General features: G+C 39.5%; 1 protein-coding gene across 3 annotated transcripts; it reads right to left on the bottom strand.

The window, feature by feature from the left end:
* Positions 1–504: 504 nt before the first annotated feature.
* LOC138123231 (uncharacterized) lies at positions 505–15501 on the bottom strand. 3 transcript variants are annotated; one of them, XM_069037837.1, is made up of 5 exons: positions 15341–15498; positions 14716–14898; positions 11620–11898; positions 10585–11545; positions 505–1148 (listed from the first exon to the last, which is right to left on the bottom strand). In XM_069037837.1, exons 3-5 carry the CDS (start codon positions 11844–11846, stop codon positions 945–947), a joined length of 1392 nt encoding a protein of 463 aa, XP_068893938.1. In that variant the 5' UTR covers positions 11847–11898; positions 14716–14898; positions 15341–15498; the 3' UTR covers positions 505–944. The 3 variants fall into 3 exon arrangements, with proteins under 3 accessions (XP_068893938.1, XP_068893937.1, XP_068893939.1); XM_069037836.1 differs by lacking the exon at positions 14716–14898 and having other exon boundaries at positions 15341–15501; XM_069037838.1 differs by lacking the exon at positions 14716–14898 and having other exon boundaries at positions 11689–11898; positions 15341–15501.
* Positions 15502–16733: the final 1232 nt, after the last annotated feature.

Below are 16733 nucleotides of genomic sequence, written 5' to 3'. Positions count from 1 at the left end.
GCACCTGACCATCTCCACTTTTGACTTTTGTCACTTTCATGACGGAGCCGAACCGGAGTCGATCCGGAGTCGACCCGGAACCGACCCGGAGTCGACCCTGGTGCCGACCCGAACCCACCCAGGTCGACCAGGAGCCGGACTTCGGGTCGACTCAGGGTGGGTTCTGGGTCGGCTCCGGGTCGGCATCGGGTCGACTCGGGGTCGGCTCCGGAAGCTCGATAGGTTTCAAAGATATTTTTCTGAGATTATTTAACACCCTGCCATAAATTACCAGGGTCGAGTGCTTCAAAATCTGTTTCTTTGTTGGTGTGATTTATGATTTTAGTCAATATGTATTTCTATTAGGGATACGATAAATATCTAGTGTTTATAATTAATAAATTAATAAAATATCTAAAAGATAACGGATAAGCTAGCTGTCTTAATTTGTAATTTAGATTGTTAGGCATCCAGCATTGCAGATGGTTGTAAAGAAATCTACCTTGTCGAGTACGAAATAACTGCCAGTGTCAAAATTTGTTTATTTGTTTATTTATTAAATATATACAATAACAACACACTCGTGTCGAAAGAATCATTTACGCATTAACTTACACTCAGACTTGCAACATATTTCCTAATTAAATACAAATCCTACAGACTAAAAAATACCTGAATCAATAAGTTAAAATCTGCTCCTCATCAAAATAAAATCGGTTCACACCTGTGGCAGAGCGCAACAGATGTCGACGCCAAATAAAAAATCACTCTAAAAACCTAAATGACACTATCTCTTTTATCACAACTCTAATAGCCTTTTCAGACCAATACTGCAAGATTCGTGGTAACTAAGACTTTTGGCACCTGCAAAATGAGCAATCATATGGCAGTATTTCGATTAGGTGCAACAATGTGATAAAATTTTGTTCGGAATATCACAAATTGGGTGAATTTTGGTTGGTTGGTCACATCATCGAGCCGAACATCCGCTTCCCTCTGGTGAGCATCAGGCTGACGGCCATCACGGACAGCAGGAAGAAGATCAGGCCCAGGAAAGAGGTGAGGAGGCGACATCTGCACCGCCACTTTTTGTCCTGCTTCATGCGCTTGGAGAGGAGCTCGGAGCGAGGGACGTCCAGAGTGAAGTCCGCCTCGGGGCGGCCGCCAGGCTGCAAAAGGACCCAGGTAGTATTAAAACAGAAAACAAAATAAATTGACAGAGTACATTTACAAAACACTTTACTATTAGAAGATATTACTGGTTGTCTACACTGTCGAATTACATTTCAGTTCATCACCTGAAACATGTAGTGCTTGCGTGCGTTCAAATGAAAAAAATATGCAATTCTCCTCTTACATAACTCCACCACCGACACTTCCGAAGAGGAAAGCGGTCAACAAATATTGAAATATTGGCAAAGAAACCTGGATTTTTCGAAGAAACGTCAATATTTGCGAAGAAAGCTCGTTACATGTCATTATGTGATTTCGTTGTGCAACTGTGGCGACCTTTGAGGTCGTTACTGTACTTTGTCGAATTACAGGTGTGTCTGGTGGAATATCTTGCCGAGGAAGAATCGTCGAGCGTCTTAGGAAATACTGGTGAAATCACAAGTTTGACGATGATGAATGAGGACATTTAGTTAAATGAGTTTGTGGTAAATGAACGTCTAGACACGATGTAAAGTATCGAAATTATTGGCGACAGTTTTGATGTCGTTGAACTTAATTATGATAAGAGAGAAAATGGTCTTTTTCGAGATCTAAATGTGTGCTGTTGACCGTACAAAATTTAACTACTTTAGGAAAGAGTTTTCTGGCTTTTTTGCATAAAAAAACAACAGCAAATTACTGTTTTATGATGCAAGGAATATTATTCACGCCAGAATTTTAAACCACACTTCCAACACGTTTGGTAATCTTGTTACATATAATTCAACAAAACATCACGCTCATAATCTCACTTTTTAAGCAAACGTAACGCATGTCACTATTACCAATTAAATTACCATCAAAAATGCTATCAGAGCGGAACAACAGTTTTTTTGAAGATGCGACTAGATGTATTTTTGGCAGGTGTCAAATGTTGCTCAGTCTCGAAACGGAAACTGCTGATTGGCAAAACTTTAGAGGTCGTCCAAGCGTAACCCAATCAAACGGCGTAAAAATGACAGAACTGTAACCGTAACCACAGCGAAAATTGAAGAGACACCGTGACAAAAGGTGTACGTCGGGCAATTTTACACGCTCTCGAAAAAATAGTGACCGTGAAAATTGGATGAATGAATGAATGCTGGAATGGTTATTTCTTGTCGGTGCGGAGAAGCGTGGCGGAGAAATTTGCAGAAATGTCAAGAGACAAGAGCTTATCAAGCAACCCTGGGAAAGTGAACAAGAAAAATACAAAAGAGACAGTTGTTAGAAATTTGTGGTAAATATTTAGCGAAAATCTGATAGTTTGGTGGTTTCAACAGTTGCACATCATCGACCTACATCGTCTCCGACGACCACCCCACAGAAAGAAAAAGTTTTATAATTATAATCGACGCAACGCACTATTCATAACTGTGACGGTCAAATCGCCGATTCACGGTCAACAGTTGCAGCGAGAGTGGACTCGGTTGCAAGACTTTCTCTCCAATTTCCCACGGAGGCGACATCAAACCCTAATTTAGATCTGCGAAACAAGAACGAAAAACAATAAACGATGACAGGTGTTGACATTTGTTTAAAAAATGGGTGGGCGTAAATGTTAGTAGTCGAGTATTCTTGAACCCGGTGCAGTTGCCCAATTAATAAAATGTTGCAACGCAATTCGGAATCCTTCCTTACACAACGCGTGTTTGCCGATGCAATTGAGACCTAACGGACTTTTGACCAGCTATGCGGAAAAATAACACGAGTGGTGAAATGTTTGTTTAATGCTTAATTCTATTAGGGCGCCATTTGCGTTCGATACTTCCTTGCAAACAGAGGATTGCACAAAGCGGCCTTGGAGCCTGAAGACGAAAAAACACCCGCCGTGAAATAGCCGAGGGTTAAGGTGGGAGCAAAATGTATACCCTTGTTCCTTCATTCTTTTATACGGACCAAGGACTGCAGAAATTAAGACAACATAAGGAAATTTGGAAAAGTAAAATTAGGAGTGACAACAAAAATTATTCAATCGGCCAAGAGAGATGGGTATTTAGTTTTTTTGTCTCACTCTCAAAGTCAAATATTATTGTTCAAAGATAACACTTAAAATGCATCACTTATTTTGAGGTCTGGAGCCGGCCCTGGGTGTGATACTCTGCATTATCCGTTATCGAAATATACAGTCCTTTTTTTTTAAATCAGCTGTCAAAGTGTTGTCAAGTTGGTATGAGCAATTGAAAGTGTAATTCACAATATAGGTTGGCAACGTCGAGCCGTGCAAGGTCATCGGCGCTGTCATTGCGCATAACTGTCATTTGCGTTGAAAAATTAACGCACAAAATTTGAAAAGGTGCCTTCGTAGTGCACAGAATGAAAAAATGGCCCTGATTCGGTACTGCGAAGAGTTGAAAGGTGACAACCCTGAATTGAGTAAAAAGGCGATTTGTGAGAAACCCTCAAACACATTCAATGCATCGTATTAAATACCTATTTTCTAAATTCTCATTTATTTCCGTAAATAGTTTTCTAAAATAGATACGTTGGACGTCTGCAATCATATGTGATGGCTTTAAAACGACAAAATGTATTCAATCCCGAAAAAATTAATGTTTTCTTCATTGTTTAAACTGCAACTGTGTTTCATTACAAAAAATCGTTGTGTTCCAAAGTCCACTTCAATGTACCTAAACGAAAGTACATACATGCTTTACAAAATACCCTTTTAATACAAGTATGTACCTACATAAACCTACATTTCATTGAAATCTTTAACACTGACTACATTCGACATTTCAATTACGTTAGACAGACTGACAGACATAACCTCAATTTTGACGTACAGTACAGGTTTTAGGGTAACACAGTCTGGTCTTTTACTAAGTTTTGACACTGACAGCTGATTTAAAAAAAAATAGACTTTTTTTAATAGCTAGCTAATTACGGAATCAGCTCCTGGCAAATTGGTAATTATGCTAATCATAGATGATTAGGAGCAAGAAAAGTGTTCCAATTTGCACGATTAATTAAATGATTAGTTTAGAAAAAAGTGAAAGACAATTCAGACAGACGTAGTTAAACAAAGGAATTAAATTAAGAATCATCGTAAGCCCATTAATAATTTCGGATGTAGAAATCGATACGTGAGAGTTTGTGCTGGGAAAAAAGTCATTAAGCAAGACCTAATGAGTATTTTTAGAAAAGTAAAGCATCACAAAAAATGTTTCCAATAAAAATGAAAGAAAAATAATAATAAAATGCAACAGGTTTCTGCATAAACCGAAAAGAAACGGGGTGAGCCAATTCACCTGCAAAAAACGACTTCTGACATTTGTCTTGTTTATATTTATTTTATGTAACGACATAGCTATGCGACACTAATTATTTCCCCATTCGTGCGCCGGCCAAAAAATGTCATTCTTTGCCATTTTTGTTCGCTCTCACCAAACCGGTCGCCCCAACGGTCACCGCTGCCGTCCCCGGCGGCGGCTACACTCGTGCGACACAAATACAATGGGCAATTCGGCCGCACCACCGCTATTACTCAACAATGCATGAATTACCCATAACCACGACGCATAACTCCGATAATAATAACAAGGTGAAAGTACAGAAAAATCCCACGGTAGCCGCCGCAGATCGGAGTGCGTAAACCACGCGCCGTGATTCTTTTATTTTTGGGTCTTCACCTGCTTACGTGAGTGTGCGTAAGATTGAAAAATGCACTCGAGGTCCAAGGTATTCCAGATCCTGCGGCATCGAGAGAAAGCGGGAAAGCTCCGTAGTCGATGTGCCGGTGCGGGATGTGCGATCGGAGGACCGCGAGGAGGTCGATGCGAAATGCGTGACGATTTGCCGCACGGTGACGTAACGACGATAGGAGAAAGTATTGGAATTGTACAATTACAATATTTCGCGCAATGGTAATGTCAACGTTGGCACAACGAGACTTTCTTCTTATTGTTCATTAACTAATTCGGGGTTTCACAATGGGCGTTGTGAGGCCAGAGTCACGTGCCAGCGGTGAGGAAAAAGGGTCCCAATGATGAGGTCTCGGAGCTGCGGTCTTCGACGCAAAAAGAAAGCTCTTCGGCAGACTCGGATCGAAAGAAAAAAAGTTGAGCTCGTGAGGGAAGTTTTCTGTCGAATTTTCACAAGAATGTGACCGTTTGCGGTGACTCATCGTGGCAATGGTGCAACCTTAAGAGGAAACATCCCAACAACACCTCCCCGGCCCCATCCCATCCAAATATTTATCGAAAAAATTTATTTATTTATCAACCTTGAAATAATCGAAAACCAGATGTAGTTTGTATTTATAAATAATAACAAAATCCTAAGGCGAATTAATTGACCCGATGACCGAGATTCGAAACCCACCTTTAAAAAAACCTACCATCTCCATTTTAATGCACAAACCCAGTACCCATCGTACTACAAGATCTTATCACCTGAAATATTTTTCGCTCTCGACCGGTTCGAATTACGAAATTTATTTTTTTACCACCGACCGACGAAATTAACAATAAAAGTGTTGATTCGATAGCAAGGCCGTCGTCGCTAATTACTGCCCGATTTCATAATGTTTGCGTTAACACCAAAATATAAACAGTTTTTTCAAAAGGGGAAGGTGAAACAAATTTAGGTGCATCATGGATGATTCCGGGACCGAACAATCTTCGATTAGTGATCGAAGAGATTTTGACATCACCTTCGCTTTCTTCTTCGGCTTGCGTAACATATTGTTAATTAAATAAGTTATGATTGTTATTAAAGTTCAAACAATTTCTCGGGCGACACGTGTTTCGCTGACGTGATCAGTTGATCACCATCAGCGACGTTTCAAAGCGCTGAGAGATGACTCAAATTTTTCACGAGATTCCAAGAGAAAAGCAAATCCGTCTTGAAATGTCATTCAATCTGGCTCGACAAAGTTTTCGACCACCAATCCACTTTCTTTTCCCATCTGACGACCGCACAATTAAATAAAGAACTGATAAAAAGATAAGAAAACATCGGGAATTTCATAATGAGACGGAAAAAATAATATGCAAATCATCTGATATAAATTTAATTTGCTGGGTTTCAGCGGTTTAGCACCGACGGACCATGAACGACAAGAGCTAATGGAAATTAAAAGAAGCTACGTTAATATTCATGAAGTTTCCCTGTTTTCACCACCGATGATATCTCTATGGCGGTTGTCTCACGAGAAGAGATAAAAAGAAATTTGATGGGTGAAAAAGTTTTGGAGTAGGTTCGATACGACTCGGAACTCGACTGTAATACGAGAACGAAGAAAGTGAATAATGAAATGATGGATCAGAAATGTTTTGCAAATCGAGAAGGGACAAATCTCAGCCCACTTCATCTGGACCAAAAGAAACAAACATTTCTCAACGGCCGTTTGAACGAGGCCATCGGCAAAGGGTCCAGCGGTTGGCACAAGAACCGAGTTAAAAATTCGCTAATACGCTAGATAGATATTGCAACGCTGAACGACTTTCCAATCCGTTTCGTTCAGATGCTTTGGCCAACAATGTAGGGTAGTAGGCCAGCCAACGATCGAAAGTGAAAATGAGACAAGCCTCACGTATGCACAAAACGACCGAAACGTCGTCGCGATTTTTACACCATCGCCGACACGGCCGCGCATCCAAATCGCCCCATAACCTCCAATTAACCGCGGAATTAAAGCCGCAATTGCACAACGGAGCGCCGACGGAAAAAAAGAATTTAGGCCGAAATTTCACCGAATTTTGGCGTTGCATAAGCGCAATTTGGACGAGGGTGTGAATTGTGCTAAAGCTGTCGTCATCGGTCGTTCGCGAAAAACTGGTCGGCGGCCTTTGAAGGCCGCGCTGGACGTGGCGCAAGATGGCCCAAGGGGCGCGCTCTGGCGCCTTCTTGCGCATTGTTCTCGTGGAAAGGTTGCGGATGACTCGAAGCGCCGCTCGCTCTATCGGTGTCAACGTTGTAAATTGCGCAAGTGCACCCCGGTCGAAAGGGGAAGTTGCCTGCCCCACATATGCTCTTATGTAACAAGTGGCACAATGAAGTGCATTAGAGTGTAAAATTATGAGTGGCCGCGAGGAGAGGCAGTTCCGTGTTGGTATAGGCTCCTCGCAGAATACGCTTCTTCGCTTTTTCACCTCACTTCCTCCTGCTTCCACGCAGACTGATCGGTTACAAAAAACATTCATTGAGCACTCAACAACGGCAACTGTGAAAAGTCATAGTTCACGTTAGTTTATCCGATATACGCGAACCCATTACCGAAACTCCAGGAGGAAAAAATAATCAACAACGTAAACATAACCTTACTTTGTGTAAGCAACAGATGAATTTCTCACTTTATAATTTCTCAAATCCGTCAGTCACTTTTAATAATATTTCAAGTATCAAACTGAAACAGATTCGTCAGTCATTATTAATCATTAATAAATTCAATCATTCAGTACCAAATAAACATAAAGGCCGTATCACGACACCGTTATTAAAGTTGCCGATAACTAAAATCGTGATTAAAGTAAACATAAAACGATATAGATTTATGCAGTTATAACCTGCGAGAAAGAGATGAATTCGTCACCAAGGTAATTAGTCATGATTAAATTTAATATGGGTGTCGTGATACGGCCCATTGTTTTTGTACTGACATTAGGTACACGTGAACAGAAAATTCAAAATTTCAATCAATGTTGCCAATCGTTTAAAAGATGTCACCATATACTGTTTATGATTTCTATCTCTGTATGAAATATGTATAAAGACAGGTCTACACAACTTAACAAGAAAAATGTTGAAAATGTATCCGTAAGGCATGAAATTAATTTTTCTGTAATTTATTACTTCAATAATACCTACTGTTGAGACCCCTAGAGTTGCATTTTTTTACAACTGGCACTACTGCGCGACATTTTTTCTCGACTGTCAATGGGTGTTGTAAACATTTGTTTGAATTTATTCAAAATGTAAGTTTCAAGCCTCTTTTGGGACTGTTTTTGAAAAATGACTTAAAAGTACCGGGATTTCAAAAATTATGTTGGTCAAAAATGGTCATGGATTTTCAAATAATTATCGGAGCATTTGTGTCAATAATTTTTTGAATGTCAAACTCTGGATTTTTAAAAATTGTGTTTGTGTATTTCGCGAAACAGGCCCTGCGACTCATAAAAAAGGTGCTGGTAGGCCAATCGTTCGTACCGAAGAAGTTGTCGTACGTATGGAACAAGACCCTACAAAACACACGAAATAAGTTGAGACGGACGTTTTCCAATCCATGACCACCTTTGACCAAGATAATTTTTGATATCCCGCTATATTACAGTTACACAAATCTATGCTGACATCACTGCCTAAGTAAGGTTGTGTTTTCTCCTTCATTTCTAGTCCAATAAAAGTGATTAAACCTGCGAAATTAACAAAACCAACAATTATGACTGACGCGGCAATATTTTATGACGGTTATTATATAAGTGTAATATTCCATCAAAATGTCGGTACACCTGTTAGAATTCGCCAATTGCTCTCGATTCGGTGCAATAAACATATCTCGAGGCATAAATTATATCTTCGGCTGCCAAATTTTGGAGAAAGTTCACTCCTGATTTATGGTGGTCGTTTTTTTTTCGATTTAGATTTTTCCGGATGTGACATGTGACACGCGTTTCCGGTTTGATATTTCGCAAATGAGAGATTTTCGTCGATTTGTGAGTCCATCGGTATCAGAGGGTTTCATCAGTTTCGTGAAAAAGATGGGCAGCAGATTGTCATTTTCTCTTTGTTGCATCAAGAACTTGTAGGTCGCTTGTTCTATCGACGAATCTAGAGATTTACTCGGCTAAATGTGAAAATATTGGCAATAGTAGAAAGTAAAAAAATATTTCCAATCGATTAGTTTTCACACGAGCATTTTACAGTTGTCAAAATTGAAAAGAACGGAAACGGGTCGAAAATAAATAAATTGTGCAGAAAACAAAGTGAAATCGTGAAAAAGCAATAATAAGCAAGTCGAAAATATTCACTTGTGACGATTATGGACAAAAGGATAAATCAGAGTTGTTAATTTTTTTCGGAAAGACATCCAACGGTCTAAAAAGTGTACGTCCACGTTTTTGTAAATTCCGACAATCTTCGTGTTTTTCGATGAAAAACGTTTCTGACCACTCAACCGTGAAAAAATTCATGCTTTAAGTGGGCCATGGCGAATCAGATTTGAATCAAAACGAAACGCTGCGCTTTGCAATTTCAAAGATAATCGTATTTTTGGAAAAACGGATACACATCTACGGATATTCGCGTTTAATTTGACAGTTAACCTTTTTATGAGAAATATTTGCGAGAGTTGCAATAAAATCGGTGGTTTCCGAACAATAAACAATCGCAGCAATTAAAGCAGAAAATATTGTTAATTAACGAAGTATTTCTGCAAAATTGAACAAATATTAGATTATTTTCCGAATCAGTGGTTTGTAAAATGTTTTCGGTCTGGAAATAAATTTTATATCTCAATTTTATCGATTGTTGATATTTAAGAGAAAATAATGTGGATGTCAACTGGCCTGAAAGATGGCAGATTCGAAAAATGGGACGTGGAAAAGAAAGCGCGACAGGTTTTATTCGCAATGTGGGGCGAACAACAAAAAATCCAAGGTGTGAGAAAAAAATACGAAAGATTATCTTGTATAATTTGTTAGGCGGCTGTTTAAAAACTGTAATGTAAAAGATAACAGAAGCGATATTTAGATGACATTTTGATCGTGACTTGTCCCGTTGACAGCCTAGACAACTTGATTTCGGCGTCGAACTCGATTTACAACAGTGCTGACAATCGCAATAAAATTCCCCAACGACAATTATCTAGCCACCAAATGTGAGAATATCGAAAAACACATTCGACTAATTAATATTTAATTTGAATGAAAATCCGATAAAAATCACATAATTTCACGGCGATATTTCATCACCGTTTGACATTAACCGCTGCTAATGGCCAATTTAGGAACATCCAAACGAAGCACACATCACACCGCCCCACAATTCGCCGACCTTGAACGGTGGAATAGGAAACGGACAGAGCCATCCATCCGGTTGTTTGACGTTTATAGGTCACGTGGTCAATGCAAATCGCGACCTTTCCCATTGAAAAACGGGAAAATAGCGTCTGATGTCACCTAGCAAAGAGAGACGGCAAGTCGGCTTCGATTCAAAAGAATCACGTGGGCTGCGAATTGTTTTGATGGGGATCAAGCGGGTTGGCTGAAGCAATTTCACTTTTATCAGAACCGAATGATGAATCCGTTAGCAATTACAACATCGCAACTGGCATTTGTCTTGATGTGACTCAACAACAGACGGTCGGGGGTAGCGTTAAATTTAAATTTCGCGCCGGCAAGTACAATTCAGAAACGAACGAAGCGGATGTGTTGTGGAAATCGAAGGAAATTGATTTGAAAATTGTCCACTTACGAATAGGGGGACGTCCGTCGGTTTGGCAGCGTACTTGATTTCTCCTTCTTGCACCGCTTTAACCCCGTAATACTGCTCCCACACACTCGGTTTGTTGTCGTTGACATCCCTCAGCGAGTTCTTCTTGGGAGGACCGTCTTTCTTGACCACTCCGTTCTTCCCCCTGTACAGAGTCCCGTAAATCATCGCGTTCCTCACCCCGTTCGGCACACTCCCCAAATCTTCGTGGATGAAAACCGGAAGCGCATTCGTATCACTAAAGCCACTACTAGACGACCCGGAGACGATCTGATAAAACTCGTCGGCTTCACTTGAAACAGTCCTCTCTGGCGAATTACTGAAAGCCCTCAACACCGAATTGATCTTCCTGCAATTGCTCAGGTTGACGCACAGCTTCTTCATCTCGTCTTCGGTGTTCATCCTCAACGCTTCCACGCTCGCCGCTATTTTCTCGTTGACGCTCTTGAGCATCTCTTCAGGAGTCAAGCCCGTACTGCCGTCCATCGTGGCGTTGATGCCGTTCAGCAGCTCCACCAGGACCTCTCTGACGGAGAGTTCCAGTCGTCCGTCGAGGCTGGGAGAGTCGAGGTGCTGGTGGTTGAGACTCGTGTAGAGAAGGAGGGCGTCGTCGACCAGGGAGTCGTGGGGTTTGTTGTCGGGCCAGATGGGTTTGGGAACGGGAAGGTCGACGCGACCCTCGTGGATGGTGGTCAAGGTGCCGGCGCCGGACGATCCCGACGACGGAAGAGATCTGTTGTTTTTGACTTTTGCGGTCGTTTTGATGGATTTGACGAACGCGGGGTTCTGGTCGAGGATGGTGACGGCGTCATCGCGGAGCTTGGGCTCGGTGTAGTAAGGGTCGAGGCTGCTGCCGTAGCCGGACGAGCTGGATTTCTCCCCCGGGTGAGGGCTCTGTTGGCGTTGCGGCTTTTGGGGGACGTCGCGAAAAAGCGGGTTCACCCTGTCGATGACACACAAAATTACAAACCTGAGGGCCATCGGGGCGGCGAATATGGAGTCGTGGGGCGTACTCACCCTGGCCCTGCATGGCGTGTGGCAGTGTTACAAGTGTTCTTGAGGGTAACTCTGGGCAAGAAGACTGACCTGCTGACTGAGTAGATCTGCTTTTGTCCTCGTCGGTGGGTATCGAGAGCAGCGAGGGGGTCGTCGGTGACGTCTTCGTCTTGCAGAATGCTCGGGATCGGATCTGCTTGGCCGTCGTTGGGCGTCGGGGCCTTGCGCGGTCCAAGCCATCTTAACATCTCTGATGGTGGCGGTTTTACCTTCCCAGCATGACACCGCGAGATGTGACAGCTGCAACACACCGGTTCCCACACGTGAGAGATGTCGCGTGAGAGCGCGACATGTCGCTGACATTTTCAAATCGCCCGCGACATTTACTACGGTTGCGTTAACGGTTATTGTTCGAACGACGCTACACGTCGTAATTATCAAATTAGCGCATTTTTCAGCGAATCTGTGTTGCAACGGACCGTAATAATCTGATATAGTTAAGTGGAAACCATTGTAATATCTTGTCGTTTCTGCGATCATAACTTGCGAAAGCCCCTTTAAACTTACAACTTGTTTTCATCACACGTTAAATTGCACTTAATTACACAAATCTAGCTGCTTTTCTGTTGCGAAGATGCAGTTCTCCGGAATGAATTGTGAATGAATGTTTCTTCACTTTACCACTTGGCCACCATGCAACATCCGTTTTGTACAATCATACCATTGTTTCTTGTGCACCTATCTCGAACAGTTTTTTAATTTGTTGTGCTGAATTTGTCATTTTTGAAATTGAAACTAATTTTTTTCTAACAAAAATGCTACAAAAAAGCAAAAAGGTAGTTATTTTTTGATACTATGTTGGTAACTATAAATTATGACATTTATTTGATTCTAAGTAAAATTCAATTGCTTTGAATCTCGTTCAAATTGTTTTATTATTGAGGAATTTGACACTTAATAAACACTTAACCTCAAAATTACAATTCTCACCAAATTTTACACTAGACAGCGTTGCCGATAATAATCACCGAGGAAAATGCTACGTTGGTGGTTTTTTGATTTTTGAATGGACTTTATGTAATAACTAATCTTGAAAAAATTCTAGGTCAAGAGCAAGTTTTTCAAAGGAACTTTGTTTAACTTTGGATATTTATTGAATTTCTCTTTGCCGGTTCCTATTTTGTTAACATTCCTGTCTGTTGTCTACAATTTAAAAAAACAACAGTATCTAAAAGTAAAAGTCGTCAGGAATTTTACAAATTATGCCACGATATTACGACTTGTTGGAAAAATAATCAAAAATGCTAACGACATGAAACTTAGTTGATTGCATTTTTTACTGCACATAATTGAATTATTTCCACACATGCTAATTGTGTTAACTCCCATTAAGTCTGTTGCGTTTTTCGGCAGAAAAACCCTAATTACCACATTATTACCTCAAGATTTCGTTTTTAATAACAATAACAATCACCATTATCGAGTCGTTGACTTTGCCAATTGACATTCATTCCGTGCACTTTCATGACTACCAAAAATGATGCAATTTGCATTTTTTATTAATTTTTTGTTCCATCATTGTGATAAATCCATGCTAAATCATCCATTATGACTGGACAGGCGTATGATGATGAAGAGCTGAAGTAATTAAAGACAATAGGAAAACTGAAATGAAGTACGACTACCCATGTCGTGTTTGCCCATTATCTGTCCTATTGTTTTATTATATTTAAATCAGAGAAATTAATCAAAAGGAGGTTTGTGAGAGAAATACTGATGCTGCTTAGAAAACAGCGATTATAACAATATAACAAGATTTTACACGAGCGATTACCGACTCTGGTCGGGAAAAAAAATTAAAATCTCATTGGATATTCTGTTATTGTTCGGAGGACGTGATTGTGACAAAGAGAGTACCGTTGATGGAACATATGTTGGATCTGGGAGGAATAACTTGCGGCCCTGACATGGGTGACCCAAGTTTTGCCCGGACTTAACCCCGGGTGCTTTTTATTTCTCTTACTTTGAGTTATAAGAAGAGGTAATAAAAACTTTATGGAGTCTGCAAGTGTGTGGTGTATGTTTATGTAATAACAACAGTTAATACTGAATTCTGAAGACCCGAACATGTGTACTCAATCTAAGCGGAAGATGTTGTTTTGAAGATGTTTAAACAGTTAAAGATTAAAGATGTTTATATAAGAAAAAATTAAATAACTCTTGGAATATTTTGCAGAATTAGAAAATAAAAGTATTCTGTTGTAATTTAAATACCTACTTTAAAATGTTAGTAAAAGAACTGACCATAATTTGTGGTTTAACAAAATGGTGCAACGTCTAGTTATATCGGTGGACGAAAGTACGTTTAGAAAAGTTGTTTCCTGGATGACCAACTGACTTAATTAATATGCAATTAGTCATACCTACTTAAGACATATCTGCTTTAACATTAATGAGTTGCAAATCGTTTTTCACGGGTTTTACAAAATGAAATCAAAAACTATTAGTTACGAGCAGTTTGCAGAAAGCCGATACAATATTGGTGTGACAGTCAACACAGAGTAAATATTTAAGCAAATAACTGTCCTTATAATTTTTATTGTCGAACAAACATTATTGCAGCATGAAAAGCAAATATTGTTTAATTTCTTGTTAAAAATTTTGCAGTCGTTTTAATTTCTCGTCGAGACAAGTGTTAATTTTTGTCGATTCATTTAAACGAAAAAGTACGAATGTAGAAAATTAAATTAATGAAATGAGAAAAATTAGGTCAATAAAATACCGGGCCAGCGTGATATTTGACAAGAATATTATAAGGTTTAAAAACATGATTTGATAGTAGAAATATGCAATTAATTCAACACACGATGATGTAAAAATTATTATTAATGAACTCATCACAATATTTGTTGCTATTTTTCTTTGTGTGGAAGCACCGCAACACTGTCACTATTATAACGCTAATGACCGGTTCCCATTTAAAAATAATTAATGAAACAAATAATACATTTATCTGCAATAAAATTGTGAACGTACACAATTTTTTGACAATCACTCTTTAAAATTGACACAATTATTTTCCAAATGAAATAATTACTTTGGACAATAAAACCTTACCAAAAAATAATTGTTTTATTTCGTTTTTTCGTCCAGTTCCTTTTAATGCAGACTTTTTCATAATTTCTCTCGGTAAAAATAGACGCCGACAATGATAACGAGATTTGGAAGGAAATGTACAAACTTTCTTATGAAAACTGAACGGAAGTCGATAAAAACGAAGATTATTCTATCGAGACCACGCTAAAACAGACAATTAAATATTATATACAAAGTGCAACACGAAATCCAGGTCACTTATATAATTCCAGCAGTACCAAAAAATCATTAATGGCACCATCAACAGCAAACAATTCGATTTAATCGCAAACCCGTTTACCTCTCTAATTATGTAACAAAACAATTTGAAATAAGGCCACCCCGTACAAATAAATGCAAACGAGTCCAGAAATGTTCTCAGCGACCAGAGAAAAAATTTAGGTAAACTCTTCTCTTCGCCGAATCTTTTCGGCATCAATGAAAACAATTTCGACGAATTTCTTGTTTGTTTTTGTATTTTTTTACGTGACACGGTTCGAGTTATATAAAAATCAGGTTGGACTTGTATCGTGAGTCGATCAACCGAGATTTGCAAGTTAAATGATCGTGGGAGGGAATTCCCGGCGGTGCCTCTACAGCTATTTACCCTTAACAGCTTCCTGGTTTCCGTTGGAGAACTGTCACTGGTTCAGCACATAATTCGGTCGTCGGCGAAGATTTCGCGCATGCAGCGGCCGGCCGACGTGAACCCGCCAACGAAACTGAAAGTGGGACCCGGAGTCTCCGAGTGGTCAGTGGCCTAGCGCGCGGAGTCTCCGGAGAGTGGGGCTCGCCGATGCTTTTATCAGAGTTCAAGCGTTTGGTAATCCTGGACAAAGCGGTGGAATGCGAAGAGTGTGTCATCGACGGGGCTGCAGGAATGCATTGTTGGGCGTGGGGCTGATGCCTCGTTATGGCTCTGAAACAGGATCAGACGGCACACAATGGATGTCATTGTCTTCCGTCGATACAAAGTGGATCGATACTTTTTCAACCTGTTAGAATTTTTCGCCAGATTTGCATAACAAACAATAGATCGTTTGGAGTTGCGTTACAAGACAATACTTTTTTATGTCGCTGTACCTGCGCCATTAAACGATTAGAAAAGACAAATTAATGGGCCTTTTTGAAAGTTTTTTCTAATGGACACGAGGAAATTCATTTTCCTTTCGATTTAATGGCAACGAAAGCATTTTAGAGTGTTTTCGGTTTCTGTGATTGATGACTTCTCTTATGTTATTTATGTCACCGAAAGTGTCTCGATCAGTTCAGACAAGTATTTCTGGAATTTTTAATGTAGTAACGTGATTTGTGACAGAAATGTAGATCTATTGGATTTTATGTAATCGGAAAGACTTGATAAAACAAATGTTTCCAAAAAAGTTATATCGCACGTTCAAATGAAATCCTGGGCTGAGTAGGCGTTGGAAAAATTGAACCGTTTAGAACAGTGTAAAGTTTGAACTTCCCGCCATTTGACACCAATGACATTTGTTTGCCTTTAATCGGGACATAATTGAACATGTTTGTTTTCAGCAAAAAGTGCCCTAAGATATTTGCTTCAAGAATAGGAATCGTTAAGTTATTCTATTTTTAATGTAAAACATTGCAAAGAAGGAAAAAAAGAAATATTTTTTGTCTCTAAATTTTAGGTTAGCTGTCAATATGTTCCAATTAATCTACGCTTTAAAAAAGCACAATTGACGGTTTCCAATTAGATTAAGAATTGTGGTAAACGCTGTCAAATGTCAGTTGACACCTGACAAAGTTAGAACAAATTAATTAATATCAGACTGAATCAAATATTTTTGTTTATGTATTTTTTTTAAACAAATTATTTCTTTTCGTTGTTTATATATTTTTTTATGCACATGTATGAATTTGGCAATTAAACTGTCGTTTCAGTAGTGCCAACATGTACCGTCTTCAATTACTACATAGGGATATTTATTATTTAAATTAATTTAATCAACAAAGAGAATGAAAGAAGAGAAACATCA

The sequence above is a fragment of the Tenebrio molitor genome, chromosome 2 (genome assembly GCF_963966145.1).
Source record: "Tenebrio molitor chromosome 2, icTenMoli1.1, whole genome shotgun sequence".
Lineage (NCBI taxonomy): Eukaryota > Metazoa > Arthropoda > Insecta > Coleoptera > Tenebrionidae > Tenebrio > Tenebrio molitor.
This window is presented reverse-complemented; position numbering and strand designations above follow the sequence as displayed.

Bases quoted from the DNA above. Each gene is read 5' to 3' on its own strand.
- LOC138123231 (XM_069037836.1), bottom strand. From the start codon at position 11,846: ATGTTAAGATGGCTTGGACCGCGCAAGGCCCCGACGCCCAACGACGGC. The intron at 11,546-11,619 runs GTGAGTACGCCC...TGTCATCGACAG, and splicing joins ACACGCCATGCAGGGCCAGG to GGTGAACCCGCTTTTTCGCG. The intron at 1,149-10,584 runs GTAAGTGGACAA...GTCCTTTTGCAG, and splicing joins CGACGGACGTCCCCCTATTC to CCTGGCGGCCGCCCCGAGGC.